The sequence below is a fragment of the Neoarius graeffei genome, chromosome 1, assembly GCF_027579695.1.
Source record: "Neoarius graeffei isolate fNeoGra1 chromosome 1, fNeoGra1.pri, whole genome shotgun sequence".
NCBI classification, from domain to species: Eukaryota; Metazoa; Chordata; class Actinopteri; order Siluriformes; family Ariidae; genus Neoarius; species Neoarius graeffei.
In genome coordinates, this window is record NC_083569.1 from 124,435,598 (window position 1) to 124,460,468 (window position 24,871).

The 24,871-nt window shown below is 44.5% G+C and overlaps 1 protein-coding gene across 1 annotated transcript in view; it reads left to right on the forward strand.

Moving 5' to 3' along the window:
• The window catches only part of pth1r (parathyroid hormone 1 receptor), a 67,748-nt gene that overhangs the window by 19,891 nt on the left and 22,986 nt on the right, over positions 1–24,871 (forward strand). Inside the window, exons 6-7 of the mRNA XM_060920794.1 lie at positions 3,894–4,004; positions 24,147–24,268. Of these exons, the coding sequence (XP_060776777.1) occupies positions 3,894–4,004; positions 24,147–24,268 (233 nt within the window). The remainder of the gene's footprint in view (positions 1–3,893; positions 4,005–24,146; positions 24,269–24,871) is intronic.

The window sequence follows — 24,871 nt, forward strand, 5'->3', positions numbered from 1 at the left end:
GGTGTGGTGGGTGGAGTAATGGTTAATTAACACAGTGTGGTTCGTTGGGTAATGGTTAATTAAAACCATGTGGTGTGTTGGGGTAGTGGGTAATTAACACTGTGATGGGGTGGGGTATTGGTTAATTGACACTGTCTGATGTGGGTGGGGTAATGGTTAATTAACAACATGTGCTGTGGTGGGTGTGGTATTGGTTAATTCACACTGGGTGGGGTAGAATAATTATTAATTTACTTTGTGTGGTGTGGTGGTGGGGGATAATGGTTAATTAAGACCATCTGCTGTGGTGAGGTACTGGTTAATTTACACCATTTGATGGGATGAGGTAATGGTTAATTTACACCATGTGATGGGGTGGGGTAATGGTTAATTTACACCGTGTAATGGGGGTGGGGTAATGTGTTACACCGTGTGATGCGGTGGAGTAATGGTTAATTTACACTGTGTGATGGGGTGGAGTAATGGTTAATTTACACCATGTGATGGGGTGGGGTAATGGTTAATTTACACCATTTGATTGGGTGGGGTAATAGTTAATTTGCACCGTGTGATGGGGTGGGGTGATGGTTTATTAACACCGTATGATGGGGTGGGGTAATGGTTTATTAACACCGTGTGATGGGGTGGGGTAATGGTTAATTAACACCGTGTGATGGGGTGGGGTAATGGTTAATTTACACCGTGTGATGGGGTGGGGTAATGGTTAATTTACACCGTGTGATGGGGTGGGGTAATGGTTAATTTACACTGTGTGATGGGGTGGGGTAATGATTAATTTACACCATGTGATGGGGTGGGGTAATGATTAATTTACACCGTGTGATGGGGTGGGGTAATGATTAATTTACACCGTGTGATGGGGTGGGGTAATGGTTAATTTACACCGTGTGATGGGGTGGGGTAATGGTTAATTTGCACCGTGTGATGGGGTGGGGTATTGGTTTATTAACACCGTGTGATGGGGTGGAGTAATGGTTAATTTACACCATGTGATGGGGTGGAGTAATGGTTAATTTACACCGTGTGATGGGCTGGGGTAATGGTTTATTAACACTGTGTGATGGGGTGGGGTAATGGTTTATCAACACTGTGTGATGGGGTGGGGTAATGGTTTATTTACACCGTGTGATGGGGTGGGGTAATGGTTAATTTACACCGTGTGATGGGGTGGGATAATGGTTTATCAACACTGTGTGATGGGGTGGGGTAATGGTTTATTAACACTGTGTGATGGGGTGGGGTAATGGTTAATTGACACCATGTGATGGGGTGAGGTAATGGTTTATTAACACTGTGTGATGGGCTGGGGTAATGGTTTATTAACACTGTGTGATGGGGTGGGGTCATGGTTAATTTACACCGTGTGATGGGGTGGGGTAATGGTTAATTTACCCCGTGTGATGGGGTGGGGTAATGGTTAATTTACCCCGTGTGATGGGGTGGGGTGATGGTTTATTAACACCGTGTGATGGGGTGGGGTAATGGTTTATTAACACCGTGTGATGGGGTGGGGTAATGGTTAATTTGCACCGTGTGATGGGGTGGGATAATGGTTAATTAACACCGTGTGATGGGGTGGGGTAATGGTTTATTAACACCGTGTGATGGGGTGGGGTAATGGTTAATTTGCACCGTGTGATGGGGTGGGGTAATGGTTTATTAACACCGTGTGATGGGGTGGGGTAATGGTTTATTAACACCGTGTGATGGGGTGGGGTAATGGTTTATTAACGCCGTGTGATGGGGTGGGGTAATGGTTAATTAACACCATGTGATGGGGTGGGGTAATGGTTAATTAACACCATGTGATAGAGCCCTGCACTCCCGCGGGAGTCCCACAGGACTCGCGGGACCCGCCGCAAAGCAGTGTGGCACGGGACAAATTTTGAAAGCTCATTGCGGGCGCGGGTGGGACCGGAAGTGCACATATGCGCGCGGGAGCGGGAGTGCACATATGCGGTGCGGGTGGGAGCGGTGATAAGCTGCAGTCCCGCTAACTAAAAACGTACTTGAAATAAAATTTATAAATTATTAATTTATGTCTATCATATATAATTTGTGCTGGATATTTTATTTGGCATTAATAAAAACATTTTAAGATGCCTAAATTTGCAGAGAAAGTCAGATTGCCAGATTGAGTGAGAAATGGCATCTTAAACTTGCCATTGATCATCCTAAGGGGAAAGTCTTTGATCACTCTAATGACTCGCCGTTCACACCCAGCTAGCAAGAGAACCATGAGTGAATTGATTTCCTTGTTGCGTTAGTCTACAGCTTTAACCAGAGAGACAGGTTACACAGTGACGGTAGGCTTGACTCAATGCTATCCCAGAAATCCTTCCTGTAATATGCAAATTTGGCTGTCCAATCAGAGGCTGCCAAATTTGCATATTACAGGAAGGATTTCTGGGATAGCATTGAGTCAAGCCTACCGTCACTGTGTAACTGTCTCTCTGATTAAAGTTGTAGACTAACTCAAGCAGTAAATCAATTCACTTCTTTTACTGGCTCTGCTTTGCAATAAAAAAAACAACATTGGTACAAAGCAAGCCCATTCACTTTTTTATGCTGATCAGAGAATTACGATGGTTTCTCATGTGACAAAAATGTGCGATTAAATATTTTAATTGTTTGACAGCACTAATTATTATTATTATTAGAGATACTATATGCTGAATTCAGAAACAAGGTAAACAATAACAAACGTGAGCTGTAGATATTTATGCTCAAATCCACTCAAAGTAGGGGGCGGGGCACCATCACGCTGTGTCAAGACAAGAACTTTCCTGAGAAATAATGCAAACGTCTGCATCATGCGGGATTTGCGGGCGGGAGCGGGACAAAATATGGCAGGCGCGGGCGGGAGCGGGACTGAAAATCATAATTCTTTGCGGGCGCGGGCGGGAGCGGGACTGAAAATCATAATTCTTTGCGGGCGCGAGCGGGAGTGGGACTGCACAATGCGGGCGCGGGCGGGAGCGGGACTGAAAAATCCGACCTGCGCGGACCTCTACCATGTGATGGGGTGGGGTAATGGTTAATTAACACTGTGTGCTATGGTGGGTGGGGTAATTTACATCACGTAGTTAATTTACATCACGTGAAGGGGGTGAGGTAATGGTTTACTCACACTGTCTGCTTTGTTTTCTTTCTTTCTTTTTTAATTCTCTGGCTGGTCCTCAGGAGAAAAACAGATCTTTTTTTTTTTTTACAGAAGCTTCAGATTTTATTTTAAGAAACTAAAAGTTTTCCTTTTTATTACTGAAGTTAGAGTAATAGTTAGATTGAGGTTAGAGTTTAGAATCACCTTAATATTGATGTAAATCACTTGCAAGGATAGTAAGACAGATGTGTGTGTGTGTGTGTGTGTGAGAGAGAGAGAGAGAGAGAGAGAGAGAGAGAGAGAGAGATTGACCTGATAGCTGTCATTCGTCTTTTCTTCTCTAACTACTTATTTAGTGGCAGCTGGTTTTAATAAATGCTACATTGAAAAGCCGAAAACACACATGCAGAAGCCAAGCATCTGTGGGAACAGAAGCAGATCACGCTCATTATTATAACACACACACACACACACACACACACACACACATTTAAAAAGTGCAGATCCATCAGAACCCTTTCTGCTCATGATGTGGACGGTTTGAAGGGGAAGCAGGGAGGCGGTCCACATCTCTGCCATGCGGTCCGATAATTACACTGCGCTGGTGTATTTGTGTGTGTGTGTGTGTGTGTGTGTGTGTGTGTGTAGGCCTGGGAAAAACCTTGTCTCAAATCACACTGTGATCTAATACTGTAAAGTATTTATTATGTAGAACAGATCAGAACTGAGAGCTTCATTGCATTCTGTGTGTGTGTGTGTGTGTGTGTGTGTGTGGGTGTGTGTGTTTCAGATGGTAACTGTGTCCCCGAGTGGGATGGCTTTGTGTGTTGGCCTGAAGGAGCTCCAGGACAAACGGTGTCTGCTTCCTGTCCTGAGTACGTCTACGACTTCAACCACAAAGGTGACTGATGTGACACACACAGAAAGAAAGAAAGAAAGAAAGAAAGAAAGAAAGAAAGAAAGAAAGAAAGAAAGAAAGAAAGAAAGAACTTTAAAAGAGAGAAATTAAAGTTTAAAAAAGGGAAAGAATGAAACTTGAAAAAGAAAGAACCTGAAAAAGAAAAACTAAAGGACAAAAGAGTGCAAGGAAAAATGAACTGAATAAATCTATATGAACAGAAATGAAGCGTGACCTTCCATCACTGCTGCTGCCCTCAGCTCCACTTCCACTCCAGCTCCTAGTGGTAGAACTGAGGGCAGTAGCAGTGATGGATCAGGTGATGGATCAGATGATGGGCAAGCTAAGACAATGCATTTACCCTATGACCCGTAAGGACCCGCACACGCACTCTTAATAAAACCATTGGGAAAATTCATGTGCATGGGCAGATACAGATTTGGGCCCAAATCCAGAATCCAGGGACACATGTCGGCCCGGGGGCATTTTGAGTTATTGACAGATGCAGAAAGTACAGTTTCTAAGCTTGCCAATGATGCCTTCCATGTGGAGATCTGACAATATTTGAAGAATGTGTGGCCTTTTGAAAGTGTATACTTCTTAAAACAGAAAAGGGAGAAAATCGCCCTCAAAGTTTTCCATCTCAGCTACTCTGGGTGCAGGGCGGGCACATAATGGTGCTCATTTGCATGACATTAAGGAAAGCCCTACCCCCTACTAGCTAGCACGATGCTACTTTCATGTAAACAAAGATCACCACGTCAATTTTCCTTCCATGCAAAGTATGCCCAAAACAATTATGAAGTACAAAAATAAGTCCTAAAGTATACTTTAACGTTTTGTGGTTGAAAAATTACTCACACCGTAAGAAAGAAAGATAGCACGATGATGACACAATTAACACAACACTAGTTTCATGTAAAGCCTCGGTCACAACCGGCCGTACAGTACGCGCTCCTACAGCCGGTCTACATGCAAAAAACGCAAGAAACGCATGGAGGGCGCGTGAAACGCACGAGAGCGCGCGTGTGATGTGCTGATTTTCGAGCCGCAGACCGGCCGCAGAGGTTCTTTGTCATGTCAAACAAACTCTACAGGCGCTTACGTTTTTTTCAGGTTGCAAGACAAACTTGCGGCCAACGCACGTCTTTCTCCATGAACAAAAAAAAAACGCAGCGATTTGGGAAACGCCAAAAATCACACGGCCAAAAAATCGTACGTCCGGTTGTGACCTAGGCTTAACCAAACCACAACACTCTCCGTTACATGCAAAAATAAGCACACAGCCTTAGATTAATAAACTCACCCCATCAGAAAGAGAAACGGCGCCTTGCACGCACCAATGCCTCCGATGGAATGTAATCCTAGCTTCCTTCTGGTTGCGTTTTTTTTGCTAGAAATGGTCATCTCCGATGTAAAAACCGTGTGTCTGTTTGCTTCGCGGTGTTTCAGTTCCTCTGCGCTCTGTTTAGCTTCCTCATTCCATAGTGAAATTACACGCCTGTATGCAGCTTAAGTAGCCACGAGCTCAGCTCATATCATACAGCTGATTCGCGAAAAAAAAAAACCCAAAAGACTTAAATCATCATGTGAATGGCTCATATGGTAATTTACCCACACCCCCCAGCAGGCTACAGTCCTGACAAAAACGAGACAATTTGCAACAAAAAAATGTATGCTTTTCCAACAAAACAATCTATTATCTGAAATACTGATTGCATTCTTCAAGATCTCAACTTGCACATGATGGAAAAAAACGAAAATCACAAATTTAAAAAAAAAAATGCTTCTTTTGCGATTATCTCGGATTCGTTTCGGCCAACACGTGTCCCTGGATTTGGTGAGGCGTCACATTTTTGAATCTGGTCCGGAAAATATCATATGTAGCCCCGGACCCGTTTCCCTCACTTCCGCGGTTTTGTTTACCAGAGCAAACATTGGTGTAATAAATATACAAAGTCTTGTTCTTCCAGGTGCTTGTGTCACATCCATTATTTCGAAAAAAAAAAAAACACATTTTGTTGAGACTGCTGATTCGACTCTATTTTGTTTTCAAATCAAAGTTCTTTTGTATAGAATTAATAGGCTTGTCTCCATGAGCTGACCTTAGTTTGAACTGATTTTTACGAATGATGTTATCTTAAAATCATTTTCATTTTGAGAGAACAATAAAGTCAGTTGTATTTTATAGAATTCAAGCTGATATTTCAAACCTGTGCAAAGGTGATTCAGTATATAAATAGTTTGTTGTCGATCAAATAAAAATTGAGAAAATATCACTGCACTCGCTGTGCTCAGACCATACGGCATGACCTCGAACCAAATATTTTCTCATCTGGCCCTCCCATTCAGTCAATAAGTACATATTATTTGCTATTTGCACATAACATGTCCATAGGAATTCTTACGCAGAACACTCAATGAAGTAAGAGAACAGTTAAAGTGAAAAGAAATGCAAAATATGGCATGTATTCATGAGTATCGCTGGAGAATATGAAGTAGCGCTGTAGTATGGCTGTTAGATTTTCCAAGCACTTCATGTCAGTACAGCAGTTCCTAGTTGGGTACAGTGTGCCATCGGAGACTGTGGTTGCTGCAGCTGCTGTCAGCCTTGGGTTGGATTGTGGTATCTCTGGAAGTGCTAGTAGTTGGACTGTGGGTGGTAAAAGAGAGCAACTGGACATGCTTGGAGATTCTTGAAGACATTTCACCTCTCATCCGAAAGGCTTCTTCAGTTCTGTCTGACTAATAGGGAGTATCAGGTATTTATCCTCTCATGGATGAAAAGCAATCCTAAGGTAACGTTGAGTCATCCTGTTGGTGTGGGTCACTGGGGGCTGGGTGTGAACAGCCTAGAGAGTCGTTGGGGTGATCAGTGGTTGTTGGTTCTCTTTATCCTCCTGTGAGTCACTGAAAACAGCTGGGTTTTGGTGTGCATTCAGTTGTCTGGGAAGTGTGCCAAGGACTGCATTGTAGGTGGCTGATAAATGGTGTCTTAGGCTACGTTCACACTGCAGGCTGAAGTGACTCAAATCCGATCTTTTCGCCCATATGTGACCTGTATCCGATCTTTTATTGACAATATGAACGACACAGATCCGATTTTTTCAAATCCAACCCAGGCCATTTGGATATGTGGTCCTAATTCCGATTCCTATCTGCTCTTTTCATATGCGACTTCAGTCTGAACCGCCAGGTCACATTCATCCGACTTACACGTCATCAACAAGCCACAAACATCACTATTCTGCGCTGAAGTAGGCGGCGGGTCTCTCAAAAAAAGTTACAACAACATGGCGCATAATCACGGGCGCAGATAGAGAGTGGGACTCGTCCCACCCAGATTTAAATTCACCTCGCTCGGTCCCCCCCACTTATAGGGAGGAAAAACCGTCTATGCTGTCTTTCTTTGCATAAGGCAAACCTCACGGAAAAATCAAAAGACTAATTACCATTCGGTTTATTGAGGTGCACAGCAGTGTATACATAGTTGCAACAATTCACATAAAACAAAACAAAGACTGATATTCGGTTGGTTGAGCTGTGCAGACTGCACAGGTTGCGAGCTCGAGCTTGGTTGCTATGGTTACTAACAACAAGTTTGACAGGCATATCGGGGTTGGGGTTGGTTTGCTGGCAGCTTTGTCTCCCCCAGTTTTTTGTCCCCCCCAGTTCAAAAAACGTATATGCGCCCCTGCGCATGACATCAATGCGAGGGACGCTTCGGGCTGTGAAGGTTCTGAATCTTCTCAATGGAAGAATGCAGAGGTTAGGGAGCTGATTTCCATTTGGGGGGATACAGCTATTCAAGCTAGATTGGATGGGTCATACCGCAACCGGGCGGTTTTACTTCCGTAAACACTGGCCATGCTCACTGCGTGTGACGTCATCGTATCCTGCAATGCGCATGCAGAACACTTTTAGGTCGCTTTTCGTTCATACTGAGGATCACATACAAGTCGCATATATTTGTTAATGTGAACGACCTCACAAAAAAATCGGATTTCACAAAAAAATTGGAATTGAGCATTAAGCCTTGCAGTGTGAACGTAGCGTTAGACCCCCACCTCTGTTCAGTGATGGCCGTTCCAGGTTGACAAAAATGGCTTTTTTAACTCCTCGCTCATACCAACTATCCTCTCTGGCTAAAATGCATGCGTTGCAATCCTGAAATGAGTGACCTTTGTTGTTAAGATGAAGATAGACAGCAGAGTCCTGGCCTGAGGAACTGGCTCTCCTGTGTTGAGCCATGCACCTGTGAAGCGGTTGTTTTGTTTCCCCAATATACGAATCCGTGCATTCCTCACTGCACTGAATTGTATACACAACATTGTCCTGTTTGTGTCTGGCTATTCTGTCCTTAGGGTGGACCAGTTTCTGCTTCAGGGTGTTACTGGGTCTGAAATGTACCGGAATGTTGTGTTTGTAGAAGATCCTCCTGAGTTTCTCAGATAGACCAGAAATGTAGGGAATGACAATGTTCTTGCATTTGTTCCTATCATCTTCCTTGTCCATTATGTTCCTTTTTCTGCTCTTGAAGAAAGTCCAGTTGGGATACCTGCAGTTCTGAAGTGCTTTCTTGATGTGATTCTGCTCCTTCTCTTTTCCCTCTACCATTGTAGGAATGTTCTGAGCCCTGTGTTGCAAGGTCCTAATGACCCCCAATTTGTGTTCCAGTGGGTGGTGTGAGTCAAAGAGTAGGTACTGGTCTGTGTGTGTGGGTTTCTGGTAAACTTCAATGCTAAGGCTTCTGTCTTTTCTAATGTGTACATCACAATCCAAGAAGGCTAGATTATTCCCACTGATGTCCTCCTGAGTGAAATTGATGTTGATATCTACTGCATTGATGTGCTTAGAGAAGGCTTCCACCTCATGGGTTTTGATTTTAACCCAGGTGTCATCCACATATCTGAACCAACGGCTGGGAGCAACTTCTGAAAAAGTGGTCAAAGCTTTATGTTCCACTTCCTCCATCTATAGATTGGCCACAATAGGGGACACCGGTGAACCCATGGCACATCCATGCTTCTGTCTGTAGAAACTTTCATTGAACTGGAAATAGGTGGTGGTCAGGCAGAGGTCAAGCAGTGTGCAAATCTGGTCCGTAGTGAGGTTCATTCTATCCAGTAAGGTGCTGTCTTGAAAAAGTCATTTTCTAACAGATTCAACTGCTTCTGTGGTGGGAATGCAGGTGAATAGAGAAGTGACATCATAGGAAATCATGGTTTCATCTGAGTCTAGTTTGAGGTCTGCAACTTTAGTAGCAAAATCTTGGGAGTTTTTGACATGATGTGGCATGTTTCCAACAACAGGAGCCAGGATGGTGGCTAGGTGTTTGGCAATGCTATAGGTGACAGAGTTTATACTGCTGATGATAGGTCTGAGTGGAGCTCAGGTCCTTGTGAATCTTGAGGAGTCCGTATATGAGAGGAACGGCTTCCCCAGGGTACAATCTGTAGTACATAGATCGGTTGATGGCTTGGTCCTTTTCTAGTTGTTGCAGGCAGCTAACGACTTTCTTTTTGTAGCAAATGGTGGGGTCCCGCCTCAAGGTTTCATAGGTGGTTGTGTCACTGAGGAGACTGGTCATCTTTGCGTGGTAGTCCGCTGTGTTTAGCAGCACTGTGCATCTCCCTTTGTCGGCAGGAAGGATGGTGATGTTCCGGTCACTATGAAGCAATGTAAGAGCCCTCCTTTTTTGGATGATGAGGTTGGCGGGGGGTGCTTTTGCACTGGCAAGAGCAGCTGATACCTTCAGTCTAAGTTGTTCTGCCTCTGTGTTGGTCAGATTGTTGTTTCTGATGGCTGACTCTGTGGCTGTGATGAGGTCTACCACTGGTATCTGCTCTGGTGAAACTGCAAAGTTTAGCCCCTTGGATAAAACATATTTCTCTGGCTGGGTGAATACTCTGTTGGATAACTTCTTCACTCATTTCTCTTCTATGTCTGGTTGTGTAGCCTGGTCAGATTTCTTCCTCCAAGTCAGCACTTCTGTCTTGCTGGAGGAGGTGGTTTTAGACAGCAATGTTTGAAATTTGAGCATCTATCGTTCCTTGTCTTTGGTATGTTGTGAAATCTGTGCCTTCTCAGCGAACTCAGACTCATTCCAAAACTTCACTGGGAAGAAGTACTGTCAACTCTTCAAACATTAGTTCAGTCTTGTTCTGGAAAGCATCGATGGTGAAATGTACTTGTCTCACTCTCTCGTTGAGAAGCTGCTTCTGGGCTTTCTGGAAGATTATTTCAGCTCTGTGTCCTTTGACAGTTGAATACAGGCATAGGCTAGTGGGGATAATGTTGGACTGTCTGCATCTTAGGTTGAAACGCAGGTGGTTTCTGTAGTCTGCCAGTTTTCTGGAAGTCCTCTCGTATTCCTGCACCAGTCGAAGGGTTCTCATCCCAAAGTGCATGGAAACATGTCTGTGAAGATTCTCAGTCATCCAGGTCATAGTAAACTGTGGGTGGTAAAAGAGAGCAACTGGACTTGCTTGAAGATTCTTGAAGACGTTTCACCTCTCATCCAAAAGGCTTCTTCAGTTCTGTCTGACTAATAAGGAATATCAGGTATTTATCCTCTCATGGATGAAAAGCAATCCTAAGGTGTCGTTGAGTCATCCTGTTGGAGTGGGTCACTGGGGGCTGGGTGTGAACAGCCTAGAGAGTTATTGGGGTGATCAGTGGGTTGTTGGTTCTCTCTGTCCTCCTGTGAGTCACTGAAAACAGCTGGGTTTTGGTGTGCATTCAGTTGTCTGGGAAGTGTGCCAAGGACTGCATTGTAGGTGGCTGATAAATGGTGCCTTAGACCCCCACCTCTGTTCAGTGATGGCCGTTCCAGGTTGACAAAAATGGCTTCTTTAACTCCTCGCTCATACCAGCGATCCTCTCTGGCTAAAATGCGTACGTTGCAATCCTGAAATGAGTGACCTTTGTTGTTAAGATGAAAATAGACAGCAGAGTCCTGGCCTGAGGAGCTGGCTCTCCTGTGTTGAGCCATGCGCCTGTGAAGTGGTTGTTTTGTTTCCCCAATATACAAGTCCGTGTATTCCTCACTGCATGAGGGAAAAGAGAAGGAGCAAATTCACATCAAGAAAGCACTTCAGAACTGCAGGTATCCCAACTGAGCTTTCTTCAAGAGCAGAAAAATGGACATAACAGACAAGGAAGATAATAGGAACAAACGCAAGAACATTGTCATTCCCTACATTTCTGGTCTATCTGAGAAACTCAGGAGGATCTTCTACAAACACAACATTCCGGTACATTTCAGACCCAGTAACACCCTGAAGCAGAAACTGGTCCACCCTAAGGACAGGATAGCCAGACACAAACAGGATAACATAGTGTATGAAATTCAGTACACTGGATCTTCACCTTGTCGTGGTATGGGGGCTTGCGTGTCTCAATGACCCTGAGAGCTATGTTGTAGATTCAATCATATCGGACAGGTCGAGGGGTAGAGACCAGACTAAGATGATCCCTGGTCATCCAGGTTGGGGGTTGGGCATAGGGCGAACAACCCCATCCACGTAATAAACTGTAGGGGATCCTCAGAGCTACAGTGTTCCCCAGAGGTCAAATGCATGGGCTCACATGGAGTGATATGCCCTGTATTGGCCAGCCACTGTCCCACTGCCTTGTGGGTAAATCGAAGATGACAAAGGCGAGGGGAGCACACCCTGAAAGAAAAGCAATGTGTGTGGCGGCGTGCGACAGGTGGTTCTCCAAAAGACTGGAGTTCCGGCAGCCTCCTTCAGCTGTGGAAGAGTGCTGGTCAGCTTGGGCTTTCCCTCGCCATCAGGTCCCACCCTCTCATGGTGAAGAAGTGCTGCTGGGACATGCACACCCCCAACGGCACTCTAAATAATGTTTCTTTGCAGGTATCCACCTCTGCCTCAGTGAGTCCAGCAACCTGAAATGGAAAATCTGGTGGCTATAGGGTGTCTGGTGACGGGAGCAGGTTTGAATGCACTGGGAGCTCCTAGTCAGTTCCCTGCACTCCAGCAGCACAGGGCTATTTATGGTCGCCAGCAGCTGGGCTGAGTGGCAGCTGCTCTCGGCAGACCCCTGTGTGACTGAGCAGCCCTATTTCGGAGCCACACTGCTCACCCCAAGTGGGGAGAGGCCTAGAAAAGGTGGCCTAAACATTGCCCACTCAGAGTATCCTGGATAGGCTACCGCACCTATTGGGACATTCCACTCTGTGGTCAAAATAAATGCAAGAAAACCGTCCCTCTTAAACTGGCAACATGGAACATTTGAACCCTGCTTGACGCCAACAACGAAAGACCTCAGTGAAGAATTCTACTCATTGCAGTGGAACTCAACCGCTACAACATTGACATTGCTGCTCTGAGTGAGACAAGGTTCCTGGATGAAGGCTCCCTGAAGGAGGACACCTACACCTTCTTCTGGAAGGGATACCCTGCAGGAGGACAATACCAGCATGGTGTAGGACTTGCAAAAAAAAAAAATAGCCTCTTACCAAGACTCACTGAAACAGCGATTGGCATAAGCGAAAGGCTCATGTCACTCAGGATCCCTCTGGCTAAGAAATGCTATGCTACCCTCCTAAGTGCCTATGCACCAACACCACCATCAGGGGATGATGTGAAGGACCGCTTCTATCAATCACTAGATGAGGCTCTCCATTGTATATCCAAGGAAGACAAGATCCTTTTGCTGGGCGATTTCAATGCTAGAGTGGGGAAAAACAACAAGGTATGGAGTGGTGTCATTGTTAGGCATGGTATTGGTCATGTCAATGCAAATGGTCTGCATTTGCTAAGCCTTTGTGCTGAACATGGCCTGACCATCACAAACACACTCTTCCAGCTCAAAAATAAACACAAATCATCCTGGATGCACCCACACTCCAAACATTGGCACCTGCTGGACTACATCATTGTGAGACGGTCTGAGATAAAAGACGTCTTACTCACTCATGCAATGAGAGGTGCTGAGTGCTGGACAGATCACCGGCTCATCATGACCAGCCTCCTGTTGAAAGTACGCCCTGCTGTCCGTCTCCAGAAGCCAAGAACGAAGAAGCTGGACTGTATCCAGCTAGAAAAGGCTGAGATCTGGAACAGCCTCCATCTCGCTCTGGCTGAAAACCTGGAAGACATTGAGTGTCTCCTGAGCATAGATGACTCCATAGATGAGAAGTGGTCTTCTGTGAGCTCTAGGCTCTATGAGGCAGCTTCACAATCCATCGGGTACAAGGACAGAAAGCAACAGGACTGGTTCTGTGACAACACGGGCACAATAACTTACATACTGAAAGGCATGCACAAAGTATGTAGTGCTGTCCTCACAAATCTTACATCAACTGCTCTCCGGCAAAAATGGCAAGAATCCAGGAGATAGGTGCAGTCAAGATTGCGTGCGCTGCAGAATGAGTGGTGGATGTCAAAGGCAAATGAAATACAATCTCATGCCAACAGAAATGATATGCACAACTTTTATGATGCAGTGAAAATGATCTATGGCCCAAGAAACTGCTCCATCTCCCCCCTGAAGTCTGGCAATGGTACCACCCTCATAAAGGACCAGAACCTGATCTCAAAAAGGTGGGCAGAGCACTTTCAAGCTCTGCTGAACCAGCCCTTCCCAGCAAATCCCTCAGTCCTGGATGAACTACCTGTCCGCCCCACCATCCAAGACCTTGACCATCTACCAACCCTTGAAGAAGTTCATCGTGCAGTAAGGTCGCTAAAGAACAAAAAGACCCCTGGCCCTGACAACATCCCTGCAGAGATCTTCAGACAGGGAGGCTACCTCTGCACCCATGCACTTTTCCTCTTTATCTCACATGTATGGAAGACTGAAACCGTCCCCCAGCAGTGGAAGGATGCTAACATCATCCCCATATACAAAGGCAAAGGAGACAAGTCCCTCTGTGGCAACAGCCGTGGCATATCACTCCTGGCTGCTGCTGGAAAAGTCCTGGCCAAAGTTATGCTACGGAGGCTGGTGAAAAACATCTCAGAGGAGCTGCTGCCTGAGTCTCAGTGTGGATTCAGGAGAAACAGGAGTACTGTGGACATGGTATTCACAGCACAGCAACTCCAGGAGAAGTGTAGGGAGCAACATTGAGACCTCTTCATTGGCCTGTCAAAGGCCTTCGACACAGTTAACAGGGAGATCCTATGGAAAATCCTTCTGAAGTTTGGCTGCCCACAAAGGTTTGTTAACATCCTCCAGCAGTTTCATGAAGGCATGATGGCACGTGTGACCATCAGAGGTCAGGAATCCGAGCCATTCAGGGTGTTCACTGGCATAAGTCAGGGGTGCATCCTTGCTCCAGTTCTTTTTAACATTTTCCTCCTGTGTGTGACACTACTGCGCCACAAGGACATCGAGAAAGACAGCGGAATTACTTTGGACTTCAGACTTGACGGGAATCTGTTTAACATCCAAAGGCTCCAAGCAGCCACAAAAACAGCATCTGAGCACATCGAGCTACAGTATGCCAATGACTGTGTAGTCGTGGCCCATACGCCAGAAGCAATGCAAGTCACCCTTGCAGCTGCTGCAAAGGCGTATGGCAGGATGGGGCTTTCCATAAACGTGGCCAAGACTGAAGTAATATGCCAATGGGCCTCTACTCCTCCACTCCACTCACCAACCTTCACTATCTCTGACAAACCACTTACAGTAGCGGAATCCTTCAAACACCTGGGCAGTTTCATCTCTGACGACTCCAGCATCGACAGAGAGATACAAAACTGGATTAAACATGCATCATCTTCCTTTGGCAGACTTAGAAAAAGGGTCTTCCAAAATAAAGACCTCAAACTCCACACCAAAATATCAGTCTATCTGGCAGTCATCATCACAACTCTCCTCTACACCTGTGAGGCGTGGACCCTGTACAGTCGCCACCTCAAGATGCTTGAGGCTTTCCATATCAGATACCTCCAATGCATCCTGGGAATAACCTGGAGTGACTGAGTGCCCTATACTGAAATCCTCCACAAGACCAACTGTGTCAGTATGGAGGCCATCATCACCCAGCCCCATCTTCGCTGGGTCGGTCACGTCATCAGGATGTCGAAGGAATGCCTACCTCGCAAGGTGCTGTATGGCCAGCTACATGTTGGCCGCCGCCTGGCAGGGGGCCAGAAAAAATGTTACAAAGACCAACTGAAGATGACTATGAAAAAGTGTGGTTTGAACCCAAGCCAGCTGGAAGACATTGAACGTCTAATGGGTTAGACACTGACTTTCGGTTCCGGCTGAGTGAACGCTGGCGCAACTGGCTGCCACTGCTCACCGGCAACTTCTAACCACTTATAAAGTGATTTTAAGGGTTTTAATATTATTTGGACCGATGAACTATGTAAGGTTCTCATATGGGAGTTTCATCCCACATAGCCGGATTGACAATTGAGCTGACTCTCCCATATGGATCTGTGCTGCGTGCGACTTGTTAGCTTGCCTGTCCTGTCATATCCAGCCTCACCTGGCTCTGCTTGCCCTGGCGTCCAAGGGACTGGGTCCCTGTGCACAATGTGGTCCGATATAATATATATCTGGTCCATGATTATCTGGCCTCTCCTGTTGCTGGTCCACCAACCCGCGACTGGTTTGCTCCAGTACTCACCTGCGGAGCTTCTCTGGCTACATTTCCACCTGTCTGCGCCTCCGCCGGCTTTACTTCACCTTCATCCGGTGTTACGTGAGAGGTTATCAAAAAAAAAACAACACCGAATTCGGTTATAGAAAAGTTTTACCATTAATCAGAAGTGAAACATGTTCAAACAAAACCCCAACACGTTACACACATAAAACCCTAGGCCTAGGTCACAAAACAAAAGGTTCCCTTTTCAAACCACATCAAAATACAGACATATTCATAACATAAAATATAAAGGACACAGAATTTGTTATCTCACAGTCCCTTTATGCCTCGCGTTAGGCAAGCGCCGGTCAGCAGGTCCTATTGCCCCGACCATCGAACTGTTCACAGTCTTTAAATGTCCTCCGAGGTAGCAGTGGTGTTTCCAGAGGCATCCGTGAAGGGAAAAGTCGGAAAAGCATAATCCACCGCGAGGGAAAAAATATCCAGAATAGACCAGAGTGCAGGTCCCATTGCCCCGACCGTTGAACTGTTCACAGTCTTTAAATGTCCTCCGAAGTAGCAGTGGTGTTTCCCGAGGCATCCGTGAAGGGAAAAGTCCAAAAAGCATAATCCAACACGAGGGAAAAATATCCAAAATAGACCAGAGTCTCTGAAGCGAGGGCACCGAGAGCTGTCCAGCTGTGTCGAGCGCATCCGAGAGTGTGTCGCCACAACATCTCCGCCTGAAGTTGTTCACGTGAACTTTTAATTGACATCAGCCAGGCACCGCGTGGCACCTGCAGCTCGCTGGAATGTCTCCCTCATGAACTTTATCCAAGAGCAAAATCAAGTGGGGTGTAACATAATGATTATCAGAAATGTCCATCATGCACAAGTAATCATAGAATAACAGAAAATCACCCCAATAAAATATAGAAATGCTCTTAACATCCAAACACAGGGTATTTACATATTGCACTGGAAATAAATAACTGAATAAATAATTTAAAAAAAAAAAAACACTTGTACATCACACTGGACATCGCCTCCCAGCCTCGCTGGAGATACATTCACCGTGGATCCCGCTGGAGCCTTCATCAAGACACCTCGACTACAATAAAATCCATCTGGTCCATCTCTCGTCGCCCTCCACAAAACACCGGTCGAGTTGTTGACCACAGTGTGCTAGCCAGCCCAGCTCGGTTGGCTAACACTGCTGTCATAGGCGACAACACCACTGTCAACTTTGGTCTACTCAACATCCGCTCCCTTATGAGCAAAGGGTCTCTCATCCAGGATCTCCTCATTGACCGTAAGTTTGACTTTCTCTGTTTAACCGAGACATGGCAACAACCTAATGACTTTTCCCAACTCAATGAATCAACTCCTCCGGGGTTTGTTTACATCTGTCAACCTCGTGGCTCCGGCCGGGGAGGAGGTCTCGCGATAATTTACCGTGATAAATAGAAAGTCTCGCCAGTGTCTCTACCTGCCTTCAGCTCCTTTGAATTTACTGTATGTCAACTGTCTGGATCTACTCACACCATCATTGCAATTGTCTACCCCCCCCAAACCAAACAATAACTTTTTAAATGATTTTGCTGCTCTGCTGACACACCTCTCCACTCTCTCACCAAACATTATTCTGTTGGGAGATTTCAACATCCACATGGACAATATCAACAACACTCTTACCAGAGACTTTTCATCCTGCCTTGAGAGTTTCGGTTTTCAGCAGCAAACCAATGTTCCCACTCACTCTAAAGGTCACATCTTGGACTTAATTTGTTGCTCTGGTATCTCCCCCCCCCCTTGACTGTACAGCAGATGAACTCCCTATAAATGACCACTTCCTCCTCTCATTTAATACCAAACTCTCTCTCTCCACTACTAAGCTTCCTCGTCTTATTTCTTTCCGTAATATAAAGGATATCTACTTGAATTCTCTCTCCTCTAGTATTGACTCCCTCTTGGACATTCACAATTTAACCACCCCGGAAGAGCTGGTCTCACAGTACAACACTGGCCTTCACACCATCCTTAATTCCCTTGCTCCACTAAAAACCAGGTCTGTCTCCTTCTCCCGTTCTGCTCCCTGGTTTACACCTGAACTTCGGCTCATGAAAGCCAAAGGCCGACAACTTGAACGACTTTACAAGAAAACTGGACTATCTGTTCATGAAGACATGTACAACAATCATGCACTTCATTACAAGGACTGTATTGCTCAAGCCAAATCCAACTATTTCTCTGGTATAATCTGTTCTACAAAAGGTAACACCAAATCACTGTTTCCACTGCTCAAGAACTTCAGCCAACCCCCAGACTCCCTACCAGTGTTGTATAAAGTACTGGGAAATCACACTCAAGTAAAAGTATTGGTACCCTTCCAAAAAATGACTTTGGTAAAAGTCAAAGTCACTGACTGAAATGTTACTTGAGTTAAAGTCTTAAAGTATCTGACATTTCTTGCACTTAAGTATGACAAGTAATGCAAAAATAAATGTACTCAAGTAATGTAATTAAAAGTACACGTAAAAGTAAACAAGCAAAGGCAATCTGAATTTGTAATATTTTTAATATTTTGGTAAACTGAAGGTAATTTGTCACCAATGGTTCATGACAAGCAATTACACTGCTGAAAATAGAGGTGCACACACAACCATTATAAACAAGAAAAAAATAAATTGGGAGAAAAATGAAGCTGCCTATCTGGCATCTGAAGATGGAGACCACAGTTTTGACACTTTTTTCTAATTTTTTTCCTTTGTTTTTTAAACTAAGAGAAAGTACTGAAAATTAGGCATACATCACACCATTAAGAAAAAAAAACATTAAAAAAGCTGCTACTGTTATTGCACTTTATAAACTATGGAGGTGCATACACGACCGATTGCTGTCATAATAATCAAAAGAAAAAAGTAATTTGGAGAAAACTGAAGCTTATCTGGCATCTGAAGAGGGTGACCATAGTTTGAAACCTTTTTTTGAAAAATAAAATAGTACTGAAAATGAGGCGTACATCACACCATCAAGACAAAATATAAAACAAAAAAGAGCTGCTACCGTTATTGCACTTTATAAACTAAATCTTAACATTTAACATAGCACCAACAGATTTACTGTCTTGCAGTATAGTCTGGATTATGAAGACAGTAAAAATTGTTTGAAGAATCTGTGATTTACATCACAGCTTAAATGTATTTGAATGTCAAATATTCAAAACCAAACTGTAGGTTATGTCACCATGGGCATCGCACCAGCTAGCACTGAAATTCGACAGTGTAGCAGTTCACCAAGACAGAATTGCAAGCTTTGCTAACCCTTGCTTTGTTACTTAGATAGCAGAAGCACACACAAAGCTCGTTTCAATTGTGTTAATGTTTTTTTTTCATTTTGAACTTGTATGCTAGTTTTCCCTGTTCGTCTTCCTTACACTTACAGCTATGCCTTTCCTTGAGCCGAAAAGGCTCACAGCTAGGTAGCCTGCTACAGCCAACAAATGCCAAAACCACGTGGAACCGAAGAACAAAGTTCGTTTGTACAGGAATGCTCAAGGTTTCACAATTGTGTCTAGAATATTCATTCTATGGTTGCTGAAATGGGAATATACTGTAACAATTTCATAAACCTAGAACTTACCTCGATGTGTTTCTTTAGATTGGACGGAGAGTTTCTATAAGATAGAATTTCCACGTTTTTTGGAAGGCATAAGAGGCACTTCATTCGATAGGACGAATCCTTCACATCAACGTAAGAGAACATTGTGTTCAAATACGGCCAGGGGTGCTCATCATCAGGTTCCTCTTCATTTGTAGCCGAAGTAGCTGCTGTCTCCGTCTCCTCTTCCATCAGGGCTGTTGATTGCGAAGCTAGCTTTCTGCTTATTGCGTGAAGCCATCAGGTGTAGCCTATTGGTTGTCATGCGCAAGTGGTGAACAAGCCCAGGCACATCCTGACTTCGTTGCAGTCAGTGGGGTTAAAACACGTTTTTTTTCCTTTCTTTTTTTGTAACGAGTAACTAAACAGCTCTTTGAAAATGTATCGGAGTAAAAGTATGCAATTAAGTTAAAAAATATAGTGAAGTAAAAGTGAAAGTTCTCAAAAATTTGAAAACTCAAGTAAAGTACAAAATCTCCCAAAATGTACTTAAGTACAGTAGTGAAGTATTTTTACTTCATTACTATACAACACTGGTTTCCACTGCTATGTGGATGACACCCAGCTCTACCTCTCCAGTAAACCCACTTCCAACCTCCCACTCTCCTCCCTTACTGACTGCCTAGCAGAAATAAAAACCTGGTTCTCCTCCAACTTCCTCAAACTAAACAGTGACAAAACTGAGGTTCTCCTCATTGGCACCAAATCGTCACTATCCAAAATTGACAGTTTCTCTCTTTATATTGACAATTGCTCCGTTTCCCCCTCCCCACAGGTTAAGAGTCTGGGTGTCATCCTCGACAGCACTCTTTCCTTCCAATCCCACATTAATAACATTACCCGGTCTGCGTATTTCCATTTACGCAATATCAACCATCTCCACCCCTCCCTTACTCCCCATGCCACTGCTATTCTTGTCCACAGCCTCGTCACTTCTCATCTGGATTACTGCAACTCCCTCCTCTCTGGTCTCCCTCACAAATCTGTCCACAAGATCCAACTGGTCCAGAATTCAGCTGCCCGCATCATCACCAGAACCCCCTCCATCCACCACATCACGCCCATCCTGCAGCAGCTCCACTGGCTCCCAGTCAGGTTTCGAATTGAATTCAAAACTCTTCTGTTAACTTTCAAGGCCATCCACAATCTCGCTCCCCCATATCTGTCCGATCTCCTCCACGTTGCCACTCCTTCTCGTTCCCTCAGATCTTCTTCCATCCACTTGACTGTCCCCTCCTCCCGTCTCACCACCATGGGGAGCAGAGCTTTCAGACGCTCTGCTCCCCAGCTTTGGAACTCATTACCTCCCGAACTTAGAAATATAAACTCCCTTCCACATTTCAAATCCTCACTCAAAACACACCTGCTCAAACTTGCTTTTCAACTTTAATCACTGCACTGTCAAATTTTTAATTTTGAATTGTAACTTGTTTTAATGTTTTTTTCTTTTTGTAATTTTAATGTGTATTTTATGGTTTGTCTTTCATTTTTGTACAGTGTCCTTGGGTGCTAGAAAGGCGCCTTTAAATAAAATGTATTATTATTATTATTATTATTATTATTATTATTATTATTATTATTGCCACCCAATGCTCCATCTGGCAGCATCCTCTACACCCACTTGCTCAGTGAGATCATATCCACTATACCCACTTTCTGTGAGCTTGCATCCTATACGCCCACTCTCAGTGAGATCATATCCATTATACCTGCTCTTTCTGTGAGGTTCTATGCTCACATATCCTCACACATCCTCACTCAACTCACCCTCACCTTTCCTTTCTCATGTTTCTGCACAGATCCCAGCATGTTTGGCAGGCATATTGTCATGGATTACACATAATCAGCTGAGACTAAATCCCACCAAGACTAAGCTGCTGTTCATTCCTGGAGATGTATCCACATGTCAAGATCTTGTGATATCTCTTTGATCTCCTAACTCTCAGATCTCACTGTCTGTAACTGCATGCAACCTTGGAATACCCATGGAAAACCACCTATCCTTCTCACTTCACATCACTAAACTGACTGCCCTCATGCAGGTTTTTGATTTCCAACATCAGTAGGAGCTGGCCTTTTCTGTTCACAGTGGTCACCCAGGTGCTTGTTCAATCCCTTGTCATTTTGAGACTGGACTACTGTAGCTTGCTCCTGGCTGGTCTGCCTCTCCATACCATCAAACCTCTGCAACTGATCCAGAATGCAGCTGCACAACTTGTTTTCAATGTCCCAGAGTCCAGCCACACCATCCTATTGCTACAATCCCTCCACTGGCTTCCTGTAGCTGTTGTCAAAATTGAACCCTTTCCCACCTACCTGAAAGCACTTATCACACCCCATACTGCACTGCACTCCCTCTGAGCCTTGAGCACTGCTCAGCTGGACCCACCATTTCTCAGGGTACAAGGAGGATATATTAGTGCATCTCAAACAATTAGAATATTGTGAAAAAGTTCAATATTTTCTCTCAGTCATTTAAGAAAGTGAAAATTTTATATATTCTAGACTCATTACATGTAAATTAAAATGTTTCAAGCATTTTTCTATTTTAATTTTGATAATTATGGCTAATAGCACAAAAAAAAATCTCAAAATATTATTGTGTTTCATTTCAGGTTTGACTAAAACAGTGTAAATACTGTCTATCTCTCGGTCTAGTTCAGTACACACAACCACAATCATGGGGAAAACTGCTGATTTGACAGTTGTCCAGAAGACGATCATCGACACCCTCCACAAGGAGGGTAAACCACAGAAAGTCATTACTGAAAAGGCTGGCTGGAAAAGGTGCACAAGCAACAGGGATGACTGTAGCCTTGAGAGGATTGTCAAGAAAAGTCAATTCAGGAACTTGACAGAGCTTCACAAGCAGTGGACTGAGGCTGGTGTCAGTGCATCAAGAGCCACCATGCACAGACGTCTTCAGGAAAGGGGCTACAACTGTTGCATTCCTAATATCAAGCCACTCCTGAACCAGAGACAATGTCAGAAGCATCTTACATGGGCTAAGGAAAGAACTGGACTGTTGCTCAGTGGTCCAAAGTCCTCTTTTTAGATGAAAGTAAAATTTGCATTTAATTTGGAAATCAAGGTCCTAGAGTCTGGAGGAAGAGTGGAGAGGTACAGAATCCAAGGTGTTTGAAGTCCAGTGTGAAGTTTCCACAGTCTGTGATGATTTGGGGTGTCATGTCATCTGCTGGTGTTGGTCCCCTGTGTTTTATCAAGTCCAAAGTCAACTCAGCATCTGCCAGGAGATTTTAGAGCACTTCGTGCTTCCATCTACTGACCAGCTTTATGGAGATGCCAATTTCCTTTTCCAGCAGGACTTAGCACCTGCCCACAGTGCCAAAACATCTATCAAATGGTTTGCTGACCATGATGTTACTGTGCTTGATTGGCCAGCCAACTTGCCTGACTTGAACCCCAGAGAGAATCTATGGGGTATTGTCAAGAGGAAGATGAGAAACACCTGACCCTAAAATGCAGACGAGCTGAAGGCCGTGGTCAAAGCAACCTGGGTTTCAGTAACACCTCGGCAGTGCCACAGGCTGATCGTCTCCATGCCATGCCCCATTGATGCAGTAATTCATAGTAAAGGAGCCCCAACCAAGTACTGAGTGTATAAATGAACAAACTTTTCAGAAATTAGACGTTTCTGTATTGTAAATCCTTTTTTGATTGATCCTAGGAAATATTCTAATAATTTGAGATCCCGGATTTCTGATTTTGGCGGCACGGTGGTGTAGTGGTTAGCGCTGTCGCCTCACAGCAAGAAGGTCCTGGGTTCGAGCCCCGGGGCCGGCGAGGGCCTTTCTGTGCGGAGTTTGCATGTTCTCCCCGTGTCCGTGTGGGTTTCCTCCGGGTGCTCCGGTTTCCCCCACAATCCAAAGACATGCAGGTTAGGTTAACTGGTGACTCTAAATTGACCGTAGGTGTGAATGTGAGTGTGAATGGTTGTCTGTGTCTATGTGTCGGCCCTGTGATGACCTGGCGACTTGTCCAGGGTGTACCCCGCCTTTCGCCCGTAGTCAGCTGGGATAGGCTCCAGCTTGCCTGCGACCCTGTAGAAGGATAAAGCGGCTAGAGATAATGTGATGTGTGATGTGATGTGATTTCTGATTTTCATGAGCTATAAGCCATAGTCATGAAAAATAAAACAAAAAAAGGCTTGAAATATTTCACTTTACATGTAATGAATATAGAATATACGAAAGTTTACCTTTTTGAATGAAATTATGAAATAAATAAACTTTTTCACGATATTCAAATTTTTTTAGATGCATTAGTACATCAAAGCTCTTATATGTCCTGGCACCCAGGTGGTAGAATGAACTTACCCTGTCCAAACATCTGTCTTCACATGAAAACTAAAGACCTGCTTCTTCTCCAAACACTTACTGTAAATGGTCAATTTGTTATAAATGGTGTCATTGTCATATGTTTTTAGCACTCTGCTAACCTCCCCAACATGGTTTTAGACTGATAGCACTCTTAGTCCTTGATCTGATGATCTAGTATGAAGATGTGTTTTTGATTTCAATGCATTTCTGTAAGTTGCTCTGAATAAGAGCATTTGCTAAATTATATAAATGTAGTGTAAATGTAAGCCACTTAGAGGTTCTGCTACATTACCCTCAGCATAGACTGCGTCCTGTGAACAAGGGTTCTGCTCACCAAGCTACAACGTAACATACAGCATGAAATTAGCAGTGGTGAGGAAAATGACCATGTACAGCATGGTCAGTGTGTTACTGATCACTACTTATCCAACAGGGTTGGGGGGAAGCTGGAGCCAAGCCCAGCTGACTTCAGGTGGAAGGTGGGGTTCACCCTGGGAAGGCCGCCAATCTAACACAAAGTGTGTGTGTGTGTGTGTGTGTGTGTGTGTGTGTGTGTGTGTGTGTGTGTGTGTGTGCATCTAGGCAATGCCTACAGGAAGTGTGATGTGAATGGAAGTTGGGAAATCACTGCAAAGAACAAGACTTGGGCAAATTACAGCGAGTGTGCAAAGTTCCTCACACACTACAATCAGAATCAAGAAAGGGTATGAACGCACACCACACACACACACACACACACACTCTAGTATGTATGGTTCTTTCTAATAGATACACAGGCCACACCTAGTCTGGTTAACACCAGACCATATCACAAGTGAAATATGGTCTGGAATCCACCTATTGAATTTCTCGTAGGGGAGGTGTGGTTTACGATTTTCAATGGCCGTTTATTGGACGTTGCGAATGTCTATCATTTGGCGTATACGTAGCCCATGGCCAATCATGGCAGTTGTACCCGGTGACGTAGTTAGAGCGACGAAGAAGACGAAGAGGCGAAGAAGAGAAGGAAAGAGAAAGAGAAGGCAAAACAAAAATAGGAAAACAATGGCACCGAACGATTACTGTCGTTTGTGCAAGACAAATATGAGAGAAACTGGTTTGGTTAGTTTGGTTCGTATCGCTCGCCGCCATGTTAAATGTGATCCGTAAACAGTCCCAAATAAACTACAAGCTTCCGTTTGTCGAGTAGTACGCGTCACCGTTTTTCCACCCCTCCCCACTCTCTGATTGGCTCCCTAACTCAGGCGAGCCTTTAGACCATAGTTTCCATGCTGTCTTTTCAGATCGGAACGATTGTGCAAAGCAGC